This window comes from Aegilops tauschii, chromosome 2 (assembly GCF_002575655.3).
Source record: "Aegilops tauschii subsp. strangulata cultivar AL8/78 chromosome 2, Aet v6.0, whole genome shotgun sequence".
NCBI classification, from domain to species: Eukaryota; Viridiplantae; Streptophyta; class Magnoliopsida; order Poales; family Poaceae; genus Aegilops; species Aegilops tauschii.
This window is the reverse complement of record NC_053036.3, coordinates 3,470,434-3,491,850: the sequence shown is the minus strand read 5'-3', so window position 1 is coordinate 3,491,850 and position 21,417 is coordinate 3,470,434. Positions and strand designations below refer to the sequence as shown.

General features: G+C 46.2%; 2 protein-coding genes across 2 annotated transcripts; both read right to left on the bottom strand.

Moving 5' to 3' along the window:
• Nucleotides 1–753: 753 nt before the first annotated feature.
• On the bottom strand, nt 754–4,507 carry LOC109751701 (uncharacterized). Its single transcript, XM_020310585.4, has 3 exons — nt 3,743–4,507; nt 3,538–3,638; nt 754–1,655 (listed from the first exon to the last, which is right to left on the bottom strand). Exons 1-3 carry the CDS (start codon nt 4,408–4,410, stop codon nt 952–954), a joined length of 1,473 nt encoding a protein of 490 aa, XP_020166174.1. The 5' UTR covers nt 4,411–4,507; the 3' UTR covers nt 754–951.
• An 11,304-nt stretch (nt 4,508–15,811) lies between these two features.
• On the bottom strand, nt 15,812–21,405 carry LOC109751679 (uncharacterized). The gene is made up of 7 exons (XM_020310566.3): nt 21,280–21,405; nt 20,935–21,205; nt 17,997–18,151; nt 17,621–17,764; nt 17,360–17,469; nt 17,095–17,245; nt 15,812–16,222 (listed from the first exon to the last, which is right to left on the bottom strand). The coding sequence occupies exons 1-7, from the start codon at nt 21,280–21,282 to the stop codon at nt 16,136–16,138; spliced, it is 921 nt and encodes a 306-aa protein (XP_020166155.1). The 5' UTR covers nt 21,283–21,405; the 3' UTR covers nt 15,812–16,135.
• Nucleotides 21,406–21,417: the final 12 nt, after the last annotated feature.

Sequence of the window (21,417 nt, the reverse complement as noted above, 5' to 3'; positions counted from 1 at the left end):
AAATTCAGCTGACTGACATGTAGCTAAATTGGTAAAAATATTGTCAACTCATATATTTTGCAAGGGTAGCATGTTTATAAAACAATAGCAGCCAAAGTTAAACATGTGTTTCCTGCAAAAAAAAGGAAGAAGTTAAACATACGTCGAATATATGTATTAAGTGTGCTTAGTTCATTAAACCAATATAGGAAAGTATAAAATGTGCAGTGCAAGAAACATTTCCTCTTGTGTGTTGTCTAAATATAGGAAAAGGGGTTGGAGTTATATATTTGCTGGCAGACTCATGCATGCATGCATGTGCAGTTGACCATGTGAATGGACTTGGGTGGCTGACAGAGAACTGATCAAAAAGGGTGCCAACAACCAAAACCCAACAACTTACAAAGGTGGGAAGGATTCTATCTCTCTGAGACTGACTAACTGTGCTTGCATGCATGCATGGATCTGGTGACAACCAATATATGTACATCTAGTTGACCATGCACATCATCCATAGAAGGTTCAGCTACTATGTTGAGCAATGGATCAGATCAGGCCCTATCTACTTTCCAAACAAACATCAACCCCAAGTTGCACAGCTAATCATGCATGAGGCCAGTGTCCCAATCGTACTACAAATAATCCATCACCATACATGCACGGAACCGATCATGCATTATGCAAATCTGTTAATAGTACATGGAAGCCATCAATCCCATCAAAATCAGTCTACGCACGTACGTACATACTCGACCAGGTGTGCATCCATGCATGTAAGCAACAACTTGTACACAATATTACTGTTGTGTTTTTGGGTACACACGTTGGCACCCACATACTACTCTATATATCTTCAAGCCGACACAATTGATCGATACAAGTAGACAAGTAGTACGTACAAATTAATATACATACATACATGTGTATGTAGGTAGGTGCACAGGGAAATATAGCTGCTGCGGCGCATGCATGTCACTGGGCGTCGACGTCGACGCGGTAGACCACGACGAAGCACGGCAGGATGGCCCTGGGGTTGGCCACGAACAGCTCCTCCAGCACCCCGTACGCGCCGCCAGCGTCGTCGCCGGCCACCGAGTCGAACGGCCCCGCCTCCTCCTTCCCTTCCTCCCCGTCCCCGTCACGCCGCCGCACCTGCCCGGCGATCACCCGGCACACCAGCATGGCCCGCCATCCCGGTGCTGCCGCGCTCGGACCCTCGGCACCGCAGACGTCGTGCGCGCGGCCGCTGCTCGCCGTGGTGCGCACGCCCAGCGGGTGCGCGCCGGCCCATGGCGCAAACCCATGCCGGATAGCCGCGCACACCCCGCACGCCGCGGCCGCCGATTTGCCGTCGGCGTCACCATCGTCACAGGACGCACACAGCGAGGTGGAGCCGTCGGCGCCGAGCTCGCAGGCCAGCGCTGCCGGATGGAACCGGAGCAGCTCGTTGCCGTCGGCCGCAGCGCGCGTGGCGCCACCAGCACCGGCGGCGTCGGCGCGGCATCTGGCACGCACGGCGTCGCGGTAGGCCTCGAAGCGGGCGACGGTGCGCGGCGGGTTGCGCACCTTGAGGATGCGGTCGATGTGGCAGATGGGGCGGTCCCGCTTCTGCCAGCTCGACTTGAAGATGATCTCCACGATGTTCCGCCCGGAGTCCTCCGGCCCCAGCTCCGACACTGCCCACCATGAACACCATGCAGAACCTCAATTATTTACTCGTAGAAAGTACAATAAACTGACTAACCGCCCAACCAATAATGTAATCAGTAGTAAATTAATCACTGCAATCACATGCATGATCTCAGGGCGGGCAGGTCACACCGACAGTGCCATGAAAGCACGACTGAGATCCTTGAAAGCATCATGCATCATCGGCAACTAAATTAATCAGGCTGTATCCGTATTGATTAAGGCAGTGGGGGGTTGTGCTGCCTGTGATGCATGGCGCTTTTCAATCAGTCCGCCAACCTAAACAGGTGAAAAGTATGTACGTACACCAGTACACCTACCAGCAGTACATGGACATCAAGACTTTAAGGGAGAAGGTACACTGGTACATGTAAACGTTCAACTGCATGACTCAGCTGCATGCATGCATGCCGCAACAGTGTCAGCAGCGGGCATTAACCACGTTCATGAGACAAGCATGCAATGCAAGATGATGGTCCCATGCAGATGCATTGCATGAGTGTGTGTGTGTGTGTTCATGTCTCACTTTCAACATGTAGATGCAAAACTTCATCTTTTCTTGTCCTTCATTTCGTTTTCTTTCTCTCATATAAGTGTAGATGCATAAATACATACACAACAAGCACACATGGACATGGACATGCATGCATGCAGCCCCAGTTAACGTGCTACCAACCGCTATAAATTGAAGGCGCTGTAGCATGATGCAGTGGTACAGCATGCATGGGACCTCATCTTGCAGGCTAATTTTCTACTCCCTCCGTTCCTAAATATAAGTCTTTGTAGAAATTTTATTATGAACCACATATGAATGTATATAGATGCATTTTAAGTGTAGATTCATTCATTTTGCTTCGTATGTAGTTCATCTAATGAAATCTCTACAAAGACTTATATTTAGGAACGAAGGGAGTAGCTTGTAACAGTGGGATTAGTTGCTTGCTTGATTGACTAGTATGTGCTGTGCTGGTCTTAACAGATTTAATACTAGCCAGTCATGTGGAGTATCCTACTCCTGCGTGCATGCCAACACCGACTGCTTAATTAAAATTAAATTAAGTTAAAGATACCCCACCAGGCCACCACCATTGATCAGGAGTACTAAGCAAATGATCTAGCCTGCCATGCCATGCATCCACCTTTACCAAGTACAAGCAACTGATATGATAGAGATACAGATAGATACGGATCGACAATTAGTTATCGTTATCATCTAAGATAATTTAATCAGAGAGTGGCAGTGGATTTGTGCACAAGCTAGCTAAGACAGTAGCTTCCTTGCAACCCACAAAAGACAACAGAAAAGGGGTGAAAAGGGGGAGATGGTTAGCTTTGATGAGCAGGCAGCATCTTCCTAACCCCTTCTTCTTGTCTCCTCTCCCTCTCACACACATGTACACATGGCAAACCACAAAGGGTGTGTGAAGAAATTACTAAACTAATCCAACCACTAAAGCACTAGATCACTACTATGTATAATCTTTTTATAACTTTGTATATATGGCTCAAATGGGTGCCATGCATCCCTCTCCATCATTTAATCATGATTAGCCCATCATTTTGACCAAAGATTAGTTTTGGTTAATTAATTAGTGTATGCCACAGCAGAGCACAGATCTCCATCTAGCTAGTAGGAGTAGCTTTCTAAGGCCTCCTCCTCCTCACTAATGGTTCTGGTTAGTAGTAGTTGTACTCCACTATCACACATGATTAATTTGCACCAGAAAAATCTTCACCACATGCATAATGTTGATCTTCTATATATATTTTGCAAAAATCTATAAAATCCCACAAAATATCAATTCTCGCGGTCGGTATGGCTGTGTGCATCGATCGATGCAGGCGGGGTTCGGGGTTTCGAGAATTTACCGGCATGGCGGACGGCTTGGTGCTGCTCCAAGCTGTCGGCCTTGGTGAACACCTCGCCGCACTGCGAGCACGGGCACAGCTCCCTCGGCCGAGGGTACCTCCTGAATTATCACCAACCAATAATGGCGATTAGTTGCCAATCAAATGGCGATTAGTAGTAAGCTAGCTAATGGAAGGGGATTAGGCAGCGGCATGAGGAGCGGACCTTGAGACGGGCTCGACGTTGATGGCGCGGCACTCGTAGCAGCCGGAGAGGCCGCGGAGGGAGGAAGGGTGCCCGCCGCCGCCAGCAGACGACGACGAGGAGTGGTGGGCGCGGCGGGAGGAGCGGTTGAGCGGGGCGGTGTCGCGGTGGTCGACTACGACGGACGCGGCGGAGGAGGCGCCGTCGACGGTCGCCACGTCGCGCATGGAGCAGAGCGACGTCCCCCAGTACCCCCCGGCGCCGGGGCCCCGCGCCAGTGCGGCCGGGTCGTGCACGCGCGCGGCCGCCGTGGCGCTCCGGCAGCTCAGCAGGCTCTTCAGCTGCTCCCACGACGACGCCGGCCGCGCGGGCTTCTGCGCAGCCGCCTTCTTCGAGCCACTGCGGCGTTGACGGTGGTCCTTGCCGGCCACGAGCCTGGCCTTGGCGCCGGCGGTGGGGGCGGCGAGGGCGGGGCTCTTCCTGGAAGGCGTCCCGGTGGCGGCAAGATGGCGACGGCCAGGAGTCCTGGGCGCGGGGGAGAGCGGGGGCGGCAACGACGGCGGCTTCTTCTTGCGCTTGCTGTGGTGGTTCTGCTGCTGCTGCGGCGGCTGCGGCTGCTGGCCGCGGCGGCGGTCGGAGGTGTCGGCGGTGGTGGTGGAGGAGGGCAGGAGGAGCGCGGAGAGCGCCATTAATGAAATGGAGGCGAGCTACTGCCAGTATCCGTGTGCTCTCTGTCCGTATGGCGTCTCGGATTTAAACAAGGCGGGGGAGGGAGGGGAGGGCTGACCTGAGACCTGGTGTGTATATGAAGGCTCTACTCCAGCTACCTCTCCCTCACTCTCTCTGGGTGTGGGCCCGGCTAAAACCCCCAGGAAATGACTTGACTGAATAACAACAAATTTGTGGAAATGGGTTCTAAATCCCCTTTTCAATAAATAATTAAACGGATGTGCAAAGTTCTCGGTCGTCGGAAGAATTGGTAAAATCGATGTCGAAATCAAGCCAGCATCGTCGGTATGGCGTATTGGCGTTGATTAAGATCCATGTAAGAGTTCACACCCTCCGAACAAACCAACAACCACTACTTCTTCCGTCACACGATATGGCGCCCAGTGAAAATCGTGTAGGAGATAAGTATGCACATGATAAATTTCAAAATGGTGATGCTGGGATGTTCTTGAGAAATTTCCAAGGCATTTTTTCCTTCATCGGATCGAGAAGGTGAGAGATAAATTAAGAGAGCTTTTACTTTTGACTCCTCCAAGGGGAAAAAGATACAAGCATTGAACCAGTGGCTGAAATCCATTTAGGAAATGTAGAGGTGTTTGAATAAAACCAGACAAGCATGAGCTTGACTTGTGCAGACAAATATTATTTGCTACATCATGGGCAGTTAATGTGGCGATCGTGCGTAAGCACGGCAAACTCATACAAAACATAGTAAAGACTAAAGTCATGGATCATGAATAACGACGAAACCACCAAAAACATTATTTGAGTAGATAAATATTAATCGTTACATCACGGGTGGTTGATGTTGCTGTAAGCAGATCCCATTGCACCACACATCCAAACTCATACAAAACCTAGTAAAGGCCCAAGACACGGAGCGTGAATATTGATGCACCAGAACCATCTTGTATTATGAAATTAAATGACTCTACGAGCAAAATAATCTACCTCTAGAATTCAAACCTACTATTTCCCCCTTCTAGGAGCTCTAACTATTTCTTTCAAGTCAAAACGACAAATACATGAAAAGCAGGCACATGCATGAAAAACTTGGATTTGAAAATGGAGAGGAAAGCATTAAACGGATTCGCTAATATCGAACTAGGTAGGAATTAGTACAAAATCGTGTTTGACACTGAGTCTCACATTTGAAACCTGTGCAAGATTTCATATCTTTCTAAACTCAGGGAATAACTAAACAGACAATACAATTCAGTGCAGTATATCAATAAATTATTACATCACAATGATTTATGTTTAGTTTTGCATGAACATATCTGTAAAATCGACTAAGATTTAGTTGACTTTTAGGCGTCTGGGATTATATATTTATTTATTACATGAACGATTTTTTTATCATAGTGGACATTTTCTTAGATTTCTATGAACAAATCTATAAAATCAATTTTTGCAAAAAGAATATCTATGAAATTGCTGGAAATTATTTAATTTCCAATCAAACCGAGGCATAGAAGCCTTTTTTGATTCTTAGCAAGATATCTGGATATTATGCAAGTGAAAATCGTGTTGGAAGTAAGGACATGTAATAAATTTCAACAGGTTATGTCTGAATGTTTTTGAGAAATTTAGAGGGAATTTGTTGCCTTAACTGGATCAAGAAGACGGGCGATAAATTAAGAAAGGCGTTCGTTTGACCTCCCCAATGAGAAAAAGATACGTGCATGGAGCCGATGATTGAAATAGGCTTTTAAAATGTAGAAGTGCTTGAATAATACCATGTAAGCATGAATTGGGTTTGAGTAGACAAATATTAACTGTTACATCATGACTAGGTGATGTGACACAGAAGCGTAAGCACGCCGGACTCATACAAAACTGCACAACGACACTCATACAAAATCTAGTAAAGACTGAAGTCGTAGAGCATGAATATCGACAAAATCACCACACACGTCATATGAGTAGACAAATATAAATTGTTACATCATGGGTAGTTGATGTGGCGCGCAAGGGTAAACATGCCAGACTCATACAAAACCGCACAATGCCACAACCGCACTGATACAAAACCTAGTAAAGACTAAAGTTGCTGAGCGTGAATATCATTAAAACCACACCACAAATGTCATTTGAGTAGACAAATATTAGCCGTTACAACGTGGGTGGTTTGATGTGGCTATGAGCACATCCCATGGCACCATTATAAGAACGCACGATACCTAACATATATGTCGGTTTTTATCTTACAAACATAGACACATATATACGCACATGACCACACTCATACAGAATCTAGCAAAGACTAGTCCTGCGGAGCGTGAATATGGATGAAGCCACCACAACCATCTTCTATTGTGTAAGGAATTAAATGACTCTACCGGGAGAAAGGGATCTTGCTCTAAAATTCAGTTCTAACTATTTCCACTTTTTGGGATCCCTAACTAGTTATGTTGAAACGATGGATGTGAAAAGTAGGTACATGCATGCATGAAAAAGCTTGGATCTGAAAATGGAGAGGAGGGCATTACCAAATGCAACCTGAGGCCAATGGCAGGAGTATTTGACAAAAAACTACCACATTAGGGGTTACCGTCCCACAGAACTACCACTTTCAAAAAGGTGACTGATAACTACCAAAAATTTCTAATTTTGTGACTAAAAACTACCACTTTTGAAAAAAGGCCAGTTTAGACGATTTAAACACGTTTATGACATGCGGGGCCCACCCGTCAGAGCTGATGTGGCGGCAAAGTCAACTCCGTTTATTTTGACCGTTACGTTGACTGTTATTACAAGTGGGGCCCACCTGTCAGCATCAATCTTCTTCTTCCTCCTCTTCCTCTCTCACTTTGGCATTTCGTTGAACACTTGCTGTGCACCCGGGCTTGAGCTCCGAACTCCTCCATGACGACGCCCCGGCGCAGCACCTCCCTGGCGTTGGTTGGGGACTGGAACGGCGGCGCAACCACGGCGGCTGGAACTATGGAAGCGGCCGCCGAAGCTGACGGAATTTCCTCCGAGGCCGTCGGCGCCACCACCGGACGCAGCTCCTCGACGACGGCCTCCTTGAGGATCTTGTGCTCGAGCAAACTCGGTGCGCAGGCGGGACTCACGCTCCTGCAGCTCCTCGACGAGGCGCGCAAGCTTGGCGGCACCCGGCGCCGTGGCCGCGCGCGCCGGCTACACCTGCACGGAGTACAAGAGGTGGGCGACGAGGAGCCCCAGGAGCTCATGTGGGAGCTCGGACCAAGGCAAAGCCTCCTCCAGCTCCTCGACGAGGCGCACGAGTTCGGCGGCGTCCGGCACCGTCGTGCGGGCCGGCTGCACCTGCACGGAGGAGCAGGAGGTGGGCGACGAAGCGCCCCAGGAGCTCATGTGGGAGCTCGAACCAAGGCGAGTATTAGCTAGGTTGGTTCGTGCATGCCGGTGGCGGTTGTCGCCGGCAGAGGTAACCTCGTCGGAGTGACGCGAGGGAGAGAGGTGGTCGCCGGAGTGGTTGGGCAGCTCGGGCTCTCCCTTTCCAGACAGGATCGAGGCATGGGGAGAGGTGAGCGCCGGCAGTGGAGGACGGCGGAGGTAGCTCGCGGGTGCACACAAGGTGTTTGAGGAAACGGCAAAGAGAGAAAGGAGGAGGAGGAAGAAGAAGAGTGATGCTGACAGGTGGGCCCCACTTGTAATAACAGTCAACGTAACGGTCAAAGTAAACATAATTGACTTTGCCGCCACGTCAGCCCTGATGGGTGGGCCCCACATGTCATAAACGTGTTTAAATCGTCTAAACGGATCATTTTTCAAAAGTGGTAGTTTTTAGTCACAAAATTAAAAAAAATTGGTAGTTATTGGTCATTTTTTTGAAAGTGGTAGTTCTGTGGGACGGTAACCCCTAATGTGGTAGTTTTTTGTCAAATACTCCAATGGCAGCGTGTGTGGGGTTTGCATTAACTGTGATCGACCTCCTCAACGAGAGGGACCATGCATGCGTGCAGCTTGCTGTGAAAATATCAAGTGCAGGCCCCCAATTTATTCATCAAATTATAGAGTGACATATCAACTCCATGCCCCCCATTTAGCCAGTAGTTAAGCAATTTTCATCTCATGCTGGCATGTTGCTCAGTCCCATGAGAGGAGGAGTTGAGCTAATTCAATTCCCCAGCAGAGCAGAGGATACATCATGGGAGGGCCGGAGTTGCTAAGTAGATATAGACCACTAAACAAACATATAAGCTAATCCCAGTTGCTCACCTGCCTCCATCGTCTAGTAGCTTAGCTGCCCTAGGTCCCAGTTCATCCCTGTTTCCTTGTCCCTTTCTCTTAATTAATTAATGTTAACATCACGCTCTTCTACGTGTCGTACGGCATTAATATTATTTAAGATAAATTTTGTGGGGAACAAAAATTTTGGTTTCTTGCCAATAACTTGGATTGAGATGCTAGCAGGAACAGATGGAGGCAGATTGGTGTATGCACTCCACGCACACTGGTATGAAAATATTACTCCCTCCATTCTCAAATATTTGTCTTTCTAGAGATTTCAACAAGTAACTACATACGGAGCAAAATGAGAGAATCTACACTCTAAAATATGTCGACATACATCCGTATGTTGTAGTCCATTTGAAATGTCTAGAAAGACAAATATCTGGGAATGGAGGGAATACACACTATCAGCTGTATTTGCAAAAAATGAAACTGATATCGAGATCCGTGCGACACCGAGAATGCAAGTCGATCCTGGCATGCATGATGATGCGATGATCGAGCTTCAAACTTTAGGTACCTATTGACATAGTACAACTACAAGTAGTAACCTCAGCTTTAGCTAGCAGCTACTCAAATGGATGTCAAACATGAGAGGAAAGCAAGGCATGTACTAGTGCTGACAGTGAGTGTGCTAGTGAGAGCCACATGAGACCTGGGTTAGTTATTTTTCTAACCAACTAACCATACATTATTTTGGTTTTCATGGAGAAGTGAAGAGGAATGCATGCATGTTAGGTGTGAAGCATCGGCAGGGCCAAGCTAGCATCTGGTCTGCATGGCTCCATCTTCATGCATATGCCCTCACACAAAACCCCAACCAACAACGCTGGACCAACTCATATTTTTTCTCGCCAAAAGACATCAACAACAGTGAAACATGCATGAGGGTGATCCATCCGATCCATCTAGCTGCTCAATAACCCCCCATGTGCAACTGGGATCAAGGCTTGTACTTACTTTACACAGGAGAAGATGAACAAAACCAACAATTGTGGACCATTTGATCCATCAGGTTTGCATTCTCACATTCATGACGCGGTGGCCCGCAAGGAGCAACCTTGCATGACAAGAGCGGGGGTGACGGCATCCACCGGAGGACGGAAGGAGGTGGCGAAGACACAATACCACCCCACACTCGTCGACGAGCCCGAGCATCTGGCAGCCGAGGCACAGATCGAGGCCAAGCGCACCGCTGCAGCCGCCATGGCCGAGCTCATCGCCGACCCAGCCGTCATCACTGAGGACGCGCTAGTCCTTTGAAGACGAGCACATGCTTACATCGAACCTCCACAAGATGTGCTTCCATGACGCCGCCTGAGAGAAATTCTTCGCGGAGGACGTGAACGATGAGGATATGCCCTCTGTTCGTCCAGCCGCCAACGATCACGATGTTGGCGGCTCCAGTAAGGGGGTCATCGAACTCTCCTCCAACGAGGAGTAAGGGTAGTTTTTAATTTGTTTTATTCATTTTTCCTTTGGTATGTCTAGTAAATGTCACATTTGGTTCTCCTATGTTTATATTTATATTTATCCTTGTATGGATTTAAAGTTTCGGAAAAGGAGGACACTGTTGCCTGGACGAATAAATGGGGGCCGGTCGGCTTCTATCCGTGAATGAGGGGGGGGGGGGGGCAAAACAGCTTAGCTCAGTTGAGATGCGCTTACAGTGAAATGTATGCTAATGATGGTCAACTACCAATGTTATTCTCCTATTAATGTTGACATGCACCTTTGGTTGGGGGTGGGGTTATTTGCATACATATTAATGGATGATAGAATAATTTACGTGAGCAAATATGTTAGCATGGGGTTGCCATGAAAAGATAAACCATCGGCGATCGGTGAGAAAATGGTGCTCAATTCATGTGTCACGAATCGACGAGAGTGTTTGCCCAAGATAGATATAGCTCCAAATTGTTGCAAGTTGTGGGTACGCTATTTTTTTAGCAGGGAACATCTCTATACATCTTTCTTTTGTGGGCACTATTTCCGTACACCTTAATACATAATAAATTAAGGAACCTGAACAATTACGGTTAGCACACAGGATTGATAATGAAGCCATGAAAAGATAGACCATCGGCAAGATCACGGGTGGTAGCAACCGTCGAGGAAATGATGCTTAATTCATGCATATCCCAAATAGATCCAAATTGTTGCTTGTTGTGGGCACAGTTTGAGAGTATCTAGAGTACAATAGAATGGCTAGAACCAATTAACTATTAAGCAATTTTCCATCTCATGTTGGCATGTTGCTCAGTCTCCTGAGAGGAGGAGTTGAGCTGAGTCAATTGTCCAGTAGAGGACACATCATGAGGGCCAGAGTTGCCAAGTAGATATAGACTACTAAACAAACATATAAGCTAATCTCGATTGTTTACCTGCCTCCATCCAGTAGCTTAACATCCCTTGGTCCCAGTTCATCCTCTTCATTAATTAATGTTAATGTCACGCTCACCAACGTGTCATATATTATTATTATTATTATTATTATTATTATTATTATTATTATTATTATTATTATTATTATTATTATTATAGTCTCTGAGTGGAGCATAAAATTTGGTTTCTTGGAAATAACTTTGATTGGGATTTTTTTAAAGACAAATCTATTATAAAATTTCACCAGAAGTACAAAGCGCCCCAAATATAATAAAAATTATATTGAGTTCGCTGAACCACCAAAGGACTACTACCGCTGTCATAACGAGTCATTGATGTGCCGCTGTTGCCACTCCCATAATGGAACCGGCCTGGCCTTGTCACGGCCGATAAATCTTCGTGCATATGCCCCTAAGGACCAGCACCCTGGAGCCACAGTCATCATGTTGAACCCTTAAATCGATGTGAAGTCTTCGACACTAGATCTCACCGTGTCGCATGTACAGAAACCCTAACATCGCCCCAACGAGCCGACAAAAATCTACATACGAGCTCTGTCGAGGACGGATTCAACGAGGATCAAAGTCCAGAAGACCAGCTCGAAGATGAAGCGCCGCCATCTACACGAAAGCCTCCCTGTGAGGACTAATAAACCCTGACCCGAACTACTATTCAGAGCCAAGGTACCGAGATTCCCCTCCCGCCATGAGCCGCTGGATGGCAGGCAGCGGGGATGCGAATCCACGGGCTAGCTGGAGGAGCTTGAAGAGGAGAAATTTGTCCTAGCTGCCTATGGAGAATGCTTAGCAACTTCGATTGGGATGTTTGAGGCACATGAAGGCAGATTGGTGTGTGTGCCTCTCATACTGACATGGACTAGTGACATAACTTACAGTACGCATCTGAATTTACAAATGGAACAACTCATAGAAGAGAGGCCACACAAATGTGTGTCGAGATATGTGCGCTACGAACTGAGAAACCACGTCGATCCGACATGCATGATGTGATGATGATGTGTTGATGAAACTTCAAACTTTAGCAACCAATTGACCCACAGCTACAAGTAGTAACCTCACCTCTAGCTAGCTAGTCAATGGATGTCAAAAAGGAGAAGCCACACAAGTGTGAGTTTGACCTTGCTAGCTAGGGTAGCATGAAACTGAAGCTAGTGGCGGTCAGAGCCACATGATACTTGGGTTAGTTTTCTGACCATGTGTGCATGCATTATTTTTTCATGGAGAAGTGAAGAGAAATGTATGCATGTTAGGTGTGAAGCATCTGCATGGCCAAGCTAGAAGCTGGCGTGCATGGCTCCATCTCCATGCATATGCCCTCACAACAGAACCCCAACCAACAATGCTGGACCATATATTTCTCTCAAAAGAGGTCAAAAGTGAAACATGCATGAGGGTGATCCATATAGCTGCTTGATAACCCCAAGTGAATCTGGGTTTAAGGCATGCACTTGCTTTATAGAGGAGAACATGAACAAGACCAACAATGATGGACCGTCCGATCCATCTGGTTTACATGCTTGCATTCATGGCACGGCGGCCCTCATGGAGCAAGCTGGCACGAACGGGGGGGTGATGGCATCCACGCCGAGCGGGAGAAATTCTTCGCGGAGGACGCGAATGATGAGGAGATGCCCTTGGTTCATCCAACCACCAACACCCACGAGGCTGGCGACTAGGGCTGGAATTCGAGCCGAGTCGAGCCAGCTCGGCTCGACTCGCTAGAGCTCGTTTCGTTAACGAGCTAGCTCGACTCGACTCACTATTATAACGAGCTCAAATCCAAGATTGGCTCGACTCATATAACTCGCGAGCTGACTCGTTTAGCTTGTTAAGCTCGTTAAAGATATGAACATAAAACCCTCAAATATTATAAAAATGATTATGTATATATTAAACACATATATCACTAAACAATAGTAATTTCCTTGTAACGCATGAGTCTCCTAGGCGGCTGTGCCTTCAACGGCTAGGCCTTGTGTTGTGCGCCTGGGACATAGGGTGCCGAGTGGCTGATCTTTTTCTGTATTGGGAGTGGCTGATCTTTTGTACCGAGCCTAATGAGTTACACAAGTACTCGTGAGATTGGCTCGTTTAACTTGGTCTATAAACGATCTTAAACTAAAGCTCGGCTCGACTCATTATTCTTCGAGTTCGAGTCGATTCGAGCCGAGTCACGAGCTACTCGTTTAGCTCGCGAGCTTCGAGCTTTTTTTTCCAGCCCTACTGGCGACTCTGGCAAGGGGGTTATTCAGCTCTCCTCCGACGAGGAGTAGGGATAGTTTTCAGTTTGTTTTATGCATTTTTCTTTTGGTATGTCTAGTAAATTTCACATTTGGTTTTCCTATGTTTATCTATCTTATGTATGCTCTATGTGCATGTGTTTGTATGGATTTGAGGTTTTCGAAAAGAAGAGCATTGTTGCCCGTATGGACAAATGGGGGTCGGCCGGCTCTTGTGAACGAACAATGGGGGGGAGGGGGGGGGGTGTCAAAATAACCCAGTTCGGTTGGAGATGCTCACATAGTGAAATGTGTGCTAATGATAGTCAATTGGCAATGTTACTCTCATGTTAATGTTGACGTGCACCTTTTTTGGGGGGTGGGGCATAGACATTAATGCATGACAAAATAATTTACATGACAAATATGTTAGCATGGGGGTTTGATAAAGCCATGAAAAGATAGATCATCAACGGAGATCATGGGTGGTGGCTATCGGTGAGAAAATGGTGCTCAGTTCATGCGTCCCGAATCGTCCAGAGTTTGTCCCCAAGATATATAGATCCAAATTGTTGCAAGTTGTGGTTACACATATCATTAGCAGGGAATATTTCCATACACATTTTTTGGCAGGGACTAGTTCCATACACCTTAATACATAAAAAATGAGGTCATATGAACAATTACGTTAGCACACGGGATTGATAATAAAAGCCATGAAAAGACAGACCATCGGCAAGATCACGGGTGGCGGCAATCTTCGAGGAAATGATGCTCAGTTCATGCATATCCCAAGTAGATCCAAACTGTTGCTTGTTGTGGGTACGGCGTGAGAGTATCTAGCAGTACAATAGAATGGATGGAACCAATTACTAAGCAATTTTCCATCTCATGTTGGCATGTTGCTCAGTCCCTGAGAGGATGATGCATCATGAGCCAGTGCCAGAGTTGCTAAGTAGATGTAGACCAGTTAAACAAATATACATGCTGATCCCAGTTGCTCACCTGCCCCAGTAGCTTAACTGCCCTAGGCCCCAGTTCATCCTTGGTTCCCTTGTCCCTCTCTCTTAATCAATTAATGTTAACGTCATGCTCATCGACGTGTCGTACGGCATTGCTATTATTATCTAAGATAATTTCTGCGGGCCGGGGAACATGGATTTTGGTTTCTTGCCCATAGCTTGGATTGGGATGGTACGTAGCGGGGCACATGGAGGCAGATTGGTGTATGTACCACACCACTCACACTGACATGGACATAACATATGCTCATGAGCCTCTGTATTTGGCACAACTGATAGAAGAGAATCCAGATGAACGCGCGTCGAGATTCGGGCGGTACGACGGAGAACCCACGCCGGTCCCTGGCATCCACCATGATGTGTTGATCAAACTTGAATCTCCAACCAAAAACAACACCAATACCAATTGACCTACATCTTCGAGTCGTATGGTGTTATTTATTTGATTATTTATTATAAGATTTATTATTTCTGTGGGGAGAGGAATTTCGGTTTCTTGCCAATAACTTGGGTTGAGATGCTATAGCAGCAGTAGCAGGGCACATGGATGCGGATTGGTACTCACACTGACATGGACATATTATACACTATATGCAGCTGTATTTGCAAAAAAAAGGAGAGGCAAAACTGGTAAAAGAGAAGCCGGACAAATGCGCGTCGAGATTCGTGCGATACCGAGAAGCCACATGGCAGCCATGTGTGTGTGCATGCATTATTCAGAGCAGTGAAGAGGAATCCATGCATATGTTAGGTGCGAGGCATCTGCAGCGCCGAGCTAGCAGCTGCCCTGCAAGGCTCCATCCCCATGCAACAAAACCCCAGCCACAGTGCTGGAGCTGGACCCTGCAATGCAATGCATGTTCTCTCTCTCTCTCTCACCAAAAGATCAAGGCCACAGCAGAGGAGGAAGAAAAGTGAAACATGGGGCTCATCAGCTTATCCATCTAGATGATAGATAGATAACCCCAAGTGCAACTGGGTTCAGGGCCTGTACTTTACTTTGCAGTCCAGAGGGAGAAGATGAACAAAACAACCAATAATTGGGAGGACTATTGGTTTCAACAATGGATGGGCGCTGATGGATGCATGCATGTTTATGTGTGCCTGATGATCATCATTATCATCAGTGTTTCTGACATGCCTGCGTTGCACGCACTCACTTGCCCTGCTGCAGCCTGCAGATCCGTGGACGCAATAACTTCATACTGAGATGTGGGGGTAAAAAGGTGATCCACATGTATGCATGTAGGTGATCTGAATGATCTCTCGAGACTGTTTACATGTCAATGCAACCATGTTCACCATGATGGACCACAGCACCGGAGACAGGTCAAGCCAACTGCCTCTCCCAGGGGCTCCATCAACAACAAGCCATTTATTTGCACTTTGAGTTGATCAATCACCCTCCTTTTTTACCTGCTTTGTGAAAAAGTGAGCAAAAAACACTTCACCACCCACCGACCGCCGAGGAATCTCGCAAGAATCCAACAAGGGTGATACAAATGTGCCCCAACAAAAGGGGGGCCATGTTCTTCTAGTTGCCAGCTTGCCATGGCTCAAGCCAGTTTCCAGACTCTGATCAATGTGGAAGTACAGACAGAGTTGCTCTTACAGTGTACCATCAGTTCAATACAATTGACACCACAACGTCCAAGTCCCTGTTTGTTCATGGGGTTGTCAAAGATGCCGCTATCCGCATCTGGTCAAACCAGCGGCACATTACATGCATGGCGTCTTCTCAGGGATGACTCACTGGAATCTGCTGAGAAAGCCGGCATTCCCCTCCTGTGTGAGGTATCATCTGACGGCAAAGGAAGATCATGCCTCCTCGTCGCTGTCGTTTCCGAAGACGGAAGGGACTTTCGTGGCAATCTTTGGCTTCTTGCTCATGTTGCCAACAGGTGCCTGTGCATTCATAGAAGGAATAGCTCAGTTAGATTGATCAACAAAATTTTAAAAACTAAAAAAAGTGCAATGCAAATAATTTAACCATTTGGAACAAGCAGGAGACATATGTGGAATTAGTGAACAGGAGGTATAACCGTATAAGTAAGACCAACCCATTCATGTTCAAAAACATGAATGCCTGAACGCAAGCAGACACCATTTGTTTTTTTTACTCATGAGCTAATCTGCTCTTTTTTTTTATGGGTAGAAAAACTTTATTTCTCAAATAATAGACATATCATTTACAACAAGTTTTGAAATAAAATCGGGAATTAAAGCCTCCCAAGAACTAGAAGATCTATTGGTAAAAGAATTCTTTGCTTGTTCATCCGCAACTTGATTTTTTTTACTCATGAGCTAATCTGCTCTCTTTAGTTTGAAAAAAATAGAAAAGTGTATTTCAAGTTATATTTTTTTCCAAAGTAAACTCATATAGAAGTGAGTACTCCCTCCGTCTGAAAATACTTGTCGGAGAAATAGATAAAAATGGATGTATTTAGAACTAAAATACGTCTAGATACATCCATTTTTCTGACAAGTATTTCCGGACGGAGGGAGTATTTTTCTCTGGTCTGCACAAATGGTGACTGTTTGAGCAACGAATTTATTTTCTTTGCACAGCACACAATTGCATGAAATTTACAAAGTACCCGCATATTTGCAACAAGTACATGTGGTATTCTTTGCACTGTGACAAAAAAAATGCTGTTTCTGAAGCAGGCGCAGAACATGCTCAAGCTCAGTTTAGAGTTACCAGAATGCAAGAACAATACCCTTTACTTTCCATAGAGTCATATCAGCTGAACAGATGTGGTGTTGATGTGGGATACCTTGGAAGGGGTCATTTTGGAGAAGCCAAATTTCAACGTTCGACGCTGATCCTGATTGCCCGGGGTAGGCATGTTCTTTGGCGTAGCTTGCTCTCCTGAGATCTCTGGTTGTTCTTGTTTCTCTTTCTGCTGTTTTCTATGAGCATCTGCCCTGTGAGTTCCATTAAGGAAAATTACAAGTTCAATACAGATTCAATGAATTCCTCAGGAAAAAACAAACAGTCATCATGTTTTATTAATTGAGGATGAAGTACAGAATTCATACAGTTGGGCAAATTTTGCCAGCTCCTTCTCTTCTCGCTGCTGCTCACGTTTCTGCCTATCATCACGGTTGCCACTGCCGCCGCTTTGCATCTCTTTCATTTCCTTGAACCTCTGCAGAACCAGAATATACAAAGTGTCATGTTAGGGAAAGGATACATAAGGTATCAACAGCAACAAACGTATGGCCCAAAAATCAAAACAATCAGAAAATAAAAATCATTTAAAAGGAAATGCAACGGACTTAGTGTTGCAAATGCATTACCTTCCTATGATTATGGTCATATGAGCTTAGATGGCTCTCAAATTCATATGCCAGCTTGTACTGCTTATTACATAGGTTGCAAAAGAATGTCTTCTGTATCTCCTTAACCTCACTGCGGATTTTCTGCTCACGTTCTGCTGTGACCTGGATTGTCATGATTCGCACCAAGCAGGGAAAAGAAGCCACCAAATAAAAAGTGCACAGGATGCTAAAAAATTCATGAGGGTTGATGCTACAACTCCATATCCAAATGGCACACCAGCATAGGTGCTATGCAGCGCCGACAATCAGATAGCGGTTCTCACAGCTGAAGCATCAACCCGGAAGAATCTCAAAAGAAAATACAGAAATTAGCACTCAGTGTGTGATTGCGCACCTCACGCTTCTTAATATGCTCTTCAGTCTCCTCAAGTTCAACATTTAATCTCTTTCTTTGTACATTGTCCTCAGCTGTGAAGAAGTCATCCTGCTCTTGCTTCCCCACTCCTAATTTTGCATCCCTGATACCAGCTTTTATTGGCTCTAGTATACCTGCATCGAAACAAAGTAATGTATTGTTGAGGTGCAGGAACTAGAAGGCAATGCTAGATTGTAAAACGTCTTTGGAAGAACAAAATATCATCTCAGATGAAACTATAGCGTAAGTTTAGAACAAAACATGAGACAGAAATAAAAGAAAATATTCAGATTTTCAGTAATATGAAGCACTAGATATACTATGGTTACCAAAGTTGGCGAGAAAACTACTGCAGATTAATCTTCTCCGGGTTTTTTTAGAGTAGAATAAAAGCTACAGTGTGTGCTGTGAGCCTGTGACGGTGGTAGCGTACTAATGTCCTTCAGAGCATTAAAGGAGCCAGAGACTAAATTCTAACTGGAACTTGCTTTACGTTAAGGTCGTAATCATTTGTCAACAGCACTCGAATTCAGTCGGGGCAGCTCTCAAACAGTGCAACTGACTTCTACTAGACTACTAGTACTCCGATTCAAAGTCCAAGTGCACTCATTCGATACACCAGAACTTTATAGAAACACATACAAATGTGCCAAAGAACATCAACATCGATAAGTCCCAAGTTCCAATGGCATGGCCAGAGCCTCTGCATCAAGCACTCCGCCCTTCCGGATCAATCAATATGGACTTGTTGTACATTGCAGTATCCTCATCTTTGTTTCCTTTAGTTCCTCTCTCATTCTACTGTCCGGTTCCAGGTTTAGTGATTGATTTGATCTGAAGGCTTAGGAGGCAGAGAGCCTACATTGATGGGGTTTCACAGGGGTCAGCAAAGAGTTGGTGCACTTTCCATGGGGATCAATGACGACAAGGGATGCCACGCTCTCTGAGATGACATAAGCGCTTGCCACCTGCCGCAAACTCGCTTTCATGCATGACTTGTTTTAAGCATCGTCGAGACTCAACGGGTCCAGAAGATTGTACACCGATGGCCCCTGAAACCTAGACCACTGGACCAACATGATGACACCAATCAATGGTTGATACTCCCTCCGTAAAGAAATATAAGAGCACAATTTTCTTTACGGAGGGAGTACTACACTTCGATCCTAGGATTGAAAATGTCAAATTGGCAAACTATATAGTAGTGCATGCATGGCAGCAATTGTGGACTACTATTGCATTGATGAATGATACCACCTTTCTCCAAACACAAAACTCTCGACACTTGCCCAAAAGCTTCCCTAGACAAGCTTAAAATTCAGCAAAACCACAGCTATGGGAACTAACATGGTGTCAGTCAGCTAACAAAACCAGCATCGACATTATGCCGTAGGTCATGCAGCTGGGCTGCTGGGATGTCAACAACAGCCTCTGCTATGCCTTCAGCTACTGATTCTACTAATTATTGGCTCTAGCTGCATCGGGACAACGAAATGTATTGTTGAGGTGCAGGAACTAGAAGGCAATGCTAAATTGTGAGCCTTCTTCTTTGGTCAATGATGCTATGTCGTGGAAAAGAACAAAATAGCATCTCAGATGAAAAACTACAGCAGTGAGTTTAGAACAAAAGATGATGCAGGAACGACAGAGAACGTTCAATTTTCGGTCATATGAGGTACTCCCTCTGATCCAAAATAAGTGTCACAGTTTTGAACTAAGGTTAGTTCAACCTTAGTCCAAAACTGCTACACTTATTATGGATCAGAGGGAGTACCAGATATGCTCCTGTTACCTGAGTCAACGAGCAAGCTACTGCAGATTAATCCTCTCTGGATCTTTTATAGTAGAACAAAGCATTAAATCTACAGTGTGTGCTGGGATGGTGGTAGCAGACTTATATCCTTTAGAGCATTATTAAAAGAGTCAGAGGCTAAATTCTAACCGCAACTTGTTGATTTACACTAAGCTTGTTTTCATTTGTTAACAGCAGTCAAACTAGGCCACACAGCTCTTAAACAGGGAAACTGACTTCTATGGCAGCAAGTGTGGACTATTGTGCCGACGAATGACAACACCCTATCTCCAAACCCAAAACTCTCTGACACTTAGCTCGCCTAAACGTGCCCTATACAGGCTTAAAATCCATGGAAACCACAACCAAGGAAATGAACATGGTGGCCGTCAGCTAACAAAAACCAGATCAATTGACATTACGCTGTCTGTCCTGCGGCTTCAGCATCAATAACAACCTCTGATATACGTCTTGCGTTGCTGATCCTACCAATTATGCCATTTGCAACTATAATTACTAACCCATGAGTTGGAATACAATGACGATGGAGTCTGAAAGAACGATGATGATGGTTGACCAACACAAAACTACAGCAGGTTCAATGACTGAAGCTGAATCCTAACAAAAACTTGTTGCTTTCACCTAAGTTTGTTTTCATTTGTTAACAACAGTCAGACTAGGCCACACAGCTCTCAAACAGGACAACCGGCTAGTATAGCAGAAACTGTGGACTACTATTGCATTGACAAATGACAACCCCCTTTCTCCAAACCCCAAAACTCTCGACGCTTGGCTCGCCTAAACATGTCCCTCGACAAGCTTATAAAATCCATCAAAACCACAAGCAAGGAAACTAACATGGTGGTCAGCCTGCCAGCTAATAAAACCAGGTCAATCGACAATACGCCGTATGCCTGCTGCGTCTTGCTATACTTGTTGGGCTACTCATTGTACCAAATATGTGACTTGGAATTACTAAGCGATGAGGTCGAACACGATGGCGACGGAGTCTGAAACAAGCAAGTAGGATGAGTGACGACACATGACAGAGCTACAGGTTTGCATCACTGAAGTGAATCTAGAGGGAGGGTAAACAAGAAAGAGGTGAGAGCAGAGGAAAGAAACCTTGCTCGTTCTTGCCGAGGCCCTTGCCGGACTTCCATCCCATCTTCTGCAGCAGCCTGAAGCCGACGTTGGAGGCGGCGAGCCGCGTGTCGACGGAGGCCTGCTCCAGCCCCTCCGTGTCCAGGTTCTCCACCGGCCGGTGGCCCCTCGGCAGCCGGAACTCCACCTCCTCGTCCAGCCGGTCGTACCCTCCCCCGTACTCGCCCTCCTTCCCAGAGGGCGGCGGGTTCTTGCTGCCGCTGCCGATGCCGCCGTGGTAAGACCGATTCTCCTGCGCAGCGCGAGTCAGATGAGACGGCGGCGGATCCGCAGCGCGAGTCGGTCAGAGGAAAGCAAAGCACTCACCATGGCTCGCTAGGGTCTTCGCCGGCGACGAGGGTGTGGGGATTGGCTTTGACGATGGGCTCCCTCCTCTCTCTTTCCCTTCTAAGATAAGAAGAATCGTTGGCGGGCCCGGCCCGGAAGTGGTCTGGATGGGCCCGG